The following is a 3,738-nucleotide window of genomic DNA, read 5'->3' on the forward strand; positions in this document are numbered from 1 at the left end:
TAGAGGAGATACAGCCTAGGAGGAGGGAGTGTAGAGCTAAGGACTGCAGACCTCCTGTGGATGAGATCCTTCTATGCAAAAGGCTTTTGGGTGGGGAATCCCTCCAGTGGCCTTGAGTGGCAAGCTGTAACCATTGTAAGCCATCCTGGCAAACTTTGCATTGATGTTTTGGATCTGGGAGAGGAATTTGATGTGGTTGCTGATGCTTCACTTTACAGAACTTAAACCATATTCTTTCCTGGCGCTTAGTCATTTATGCCCCCTTCCTTAGCGCTGTTCTTGTATCCCTCTTCCCTTCTTGACATATCCTTTTCTGTTGAGAGTACTATCAAAGTGATTTCAGTATATTACAGAGTGTAATTTTAAGTCCTTCTGACCATTCGTTTGATCAGAATTCTGAGTTTCTTTGCCTTTCGGACAAATTAACACTGGAAATAAGAGAAAACCAGAAAGTCAACAGAAGATATTGTAAAACATGTTCATTTAAACATTTCCTGTTGTTTCCTTATATTTCTCTGAAGTTTCGTATTAAAGCCATTGCCTTTTGGCTCCAAAATTATTAACAAAAATTTTCTTAAGGTTATTTGAATTTCCTAGTAAAATGATGAAAGCTAAAGAAACTCAGACGTTACCCTAAATTTCCATTTCATAATTTCTTTCTTGAGGCTTGTTTGGGGTTCAGTGAAATTGTTACACAACTTTATCTAAACATGTACACTGATGATTTAGTAAGCTAGGTAACTAGCTCTTGTGAAAGGCTTTTGGATCAACAAGTTTGAGGGATAACATGGCAGTTTTGGTGTAGATACTTCTGTTTTCTCTTGATCCCTGCTTGTTTTCTGACAGTATGGGTAGCGCTTTTGGGACTGTTAAATTTAAGAAATCTTTGAAAAGACTGTCTAGTGCATTTGAATCCCTCCTCTCCGTAGTATTTTTTCTTTCAAATGTGTGTTTTCCTGGCCTAAGAAGACTCAAACAAACAATCCCATCTCCAAAAGAAACCCGAAAGAAAACAAAAACAACCTCCCTGTTCTGAAAGTTCTTCAACAAGCCTATATTAGGTTTTAAACAATTGAAATTCTGCCTTGAAGTGTGCATTGTTGTCATTGTGACAGCTGCATACTTCGTTATGGAAAAAGAAAACTCCTTATTTCTATACAGGTGGCACACCAGGAAAAAGAACTCGAATTCACTTCAGTGTGTGAAAAAAAACAAACCTAGAAATACTCATAAGCCTTTTAAAGAGTCCTCCTGGACCTCCCTTTGAGTTTTAAGTGTACGAGTATCACAAGGTCTTTACATATTGTATGCTAGCAAATACGTTTATGCATGAGAGTTTGGTGAAGGTAGCTTTGTTACTTTATTTATAAAGTTTTGTGGCTAAAGTGTATTTCCTTCCTGGCAAATTAGATTGTAAGTTTAGTTAAATTTATTTGGGGCTGGTTAGTAAGTCAGTCAGCTGGTATTTATAGTTCATAAAAGTAGAGATAAATGTGTTTTGCTTTCAGCTTTACAATCTAGATTGTCAATTAACTGCTTCTACTTTATTGGAGAATTTGAGAACCTATTTTCTTTATTTTCTCAGGCTGCTTCCATGAAATAAGTTTCTGATATTTCTTCTGTTTTGACTGAAATAGAAAGCTGATACTTGTTGATATGCGAATAGAGTATGCACGTGTTACATCTTGTCGCAGGGCTTGGTGAGAGTGGTTGTGCAGTCACTGTTGTGTTTTCACTTGAGGGTCTGGATAATAATTTTGTTACAGAAAGATCATCAAGGAAATTTTAAAGATTCAGAACAATTACTTATGATGTGGCTATTCAGACTTAGACATTTGAAGTTGTCTTCCTCATGTTTTCAAGCTACTCAATGGGAGTTCTAAATCTCTTGTGTCAATCCATATATGTGGTTTTTTTTTGGTAGCTTTCTGTTGAAGCACCTGTTCTGAAAAAATAGGCATAGATTATGCTGTTCTGCCGAGTTTTGTGTGAGTACACAAAAATTCCACAAATGGAGAGGTAAAGAAGCAAAATACTTGAGTGCCAGTAGCTTACAAGTAGCTTTTTCTCACCTGCAGTTTCTCTGCATCTTCTGATGTTGTGTGTCTTAAATAAACTGTATTATGATGCTAAGGAAAAAGTGACTATCTAAAATTGTTTTTTATTAAATTGGTAAAAATACTGAACTCCTTCTGTATTGTATGTTGTATTAATTTTGGCAGACTCTTGGTTTTTTAAATTATTTGTCTGGATTATTTAAAGAAACACAAATTGGATCTGATTCTGTAATCTTCTAAGAATTGATTTCTACCAGTATGGAAGATTTCTATTATACCTTAAAAGTTCTGGGTTAAGAAATTATTTTCTCTCTGCACAATTTAATTCACACTGCCAATGTTTCATGTTGTGTTTATAAAAAAAAATTTTTTTTTTCCTCCCTCAGTCTCTTTAGAAAGCAGTTGGTTTGTATAGCTCTTGATATTTTGTTCAGTTTAACATGGGAGATACTTATTTAGTATGTAAACTGTATACACTTTTTCAGGAATGAAATCTAAATCAAACTTTGTATTCTCATGCATGGATTCAGTAGCAAAGCCAAAGCTAAAACCTTGCATTAATTTGCAGTAGTATTCCAACAAAAAATACTGTGCAGGTGCAGAAATGCAGGAAGACAGAAATCTTTGGTGAGAAATGCAGGAAGACCTCTGAAGCAGAAGTTATGTAGCTGTTTTTAGTCCAGTCTCTCTTGTTGATTAATTTATTATTGGGAAGATGGATATTAACAACAGTGGATTCATAAATGCTGTCTATAATTGTAGAACTTTAGTTTGTGTACTTCAAAAACAAATGTAAATACATGATTTGCTTTTAGAAAATCATATCATAAAAATTTCAAAACATTAATGTTGTTTCCATTAAAATAGCGCAGGACATTATTACCATTTCTCTTAAATTTTTATAATGCTTGACGTTACATAAAATGGGTTATGTTCAAGATTAAGCTGAACTTACGTTTTATCCCCTTTTATAACTTCTAGAAATATAAAGAGAAGGATAAACACAAGCAGAAGTATAAGAAGCAGTTGGAGTCCTCGCCATCGTTGGTTCCATCTCTTACTGTAACTACAGAGAAAGTAAGTCAATGTTTTTTCCTCCTTTTCCACTTCAGTTACTTATGTTGGCATTTCATGATGTAATCATTCCACTCTATGTGCAAGAGCTTTATAATGGCATAGATTCTATAATTATCAAGCACACTTGGTATTTTTTCATATAATATAAAATACTAAAATACTTTGAAGTTTTTCATATAGAGAACAGCTTAGAGTTTCGTAATTTAATAGTGAGTGATTTAATGACTCCAATCAAGTGCCACCAATCTTCTAGAAAGCTTTATTTCATTGACTTGTGTTTAATAAGTTGAGAGATTTTAGAAAATCTTTCCTTTGAAATTTGCTTGTGTGTGTTGAGCTGTCACTGAACCTGTAAGCATTTAAGCTGATAATTATGAAATTACAGCTCACGCCTCATATACTTGCAATATCACATTGCTTTTTTAGCAGTCTGCTCCGTTAGATTCTATGGTCTTTCCTTCCTGTTGATGTGCTAGTAAATACCTAACTCAGGGGGCAGTGTAGGAGGTTAAATAATAACTGTTTTCACTGTACTCTGCAAGAGTCGCTTTTGCCATCCATTAAAAAAATGATGGCATTGCAGAGTGGGCAGCAATATTGAGAA

At 34.5% G+C, this 3,738-nt stretch overlaps 1 protein-coding gene across 1 annotated transcript in view; it reads left to right on the forward strand.

Moving 5' to 3' along the window:
* The window catches only part of LOC104497579 (protein AF-10-like), a gene marked incomplete at both ends in the record, with an annotated part of 24,368 nt that extends 21,234 nt beyond the window's left edge, over window positions 1–3,134 (forward strand). The window contains one exon of the mRNA XM_010140847.1: window positions 3,039–3,134. Within this exon, the coding sequence (XP_010139149.1) occupies window positions 3,039–3,134 (96 nt within the window). The remainder of the gene's footprint in view (window positions 1–3,038) is intronic.
* Between the last annotated feature and the right edge of the window lie 604 nt (window positions 3,135–3,738).

Source organism: Buceros rhinoceros, unplaced genomic scaffold (genome assembly GCF_000710305.1).
Source record: "Buceros rhinoceros silvestris isolate BGI_N320 unplaced genomic scaffold, ASM71030v1 scaffold36277, whole genome shotgun sequence".
Classification (NCBI taxonomy): domain Eukaryota; kingdom Metazoa; phylum Chordata; class Aves; order Bucerotiformes; family Bucerotidae; genus Buceros; species Buceros rhinoceros.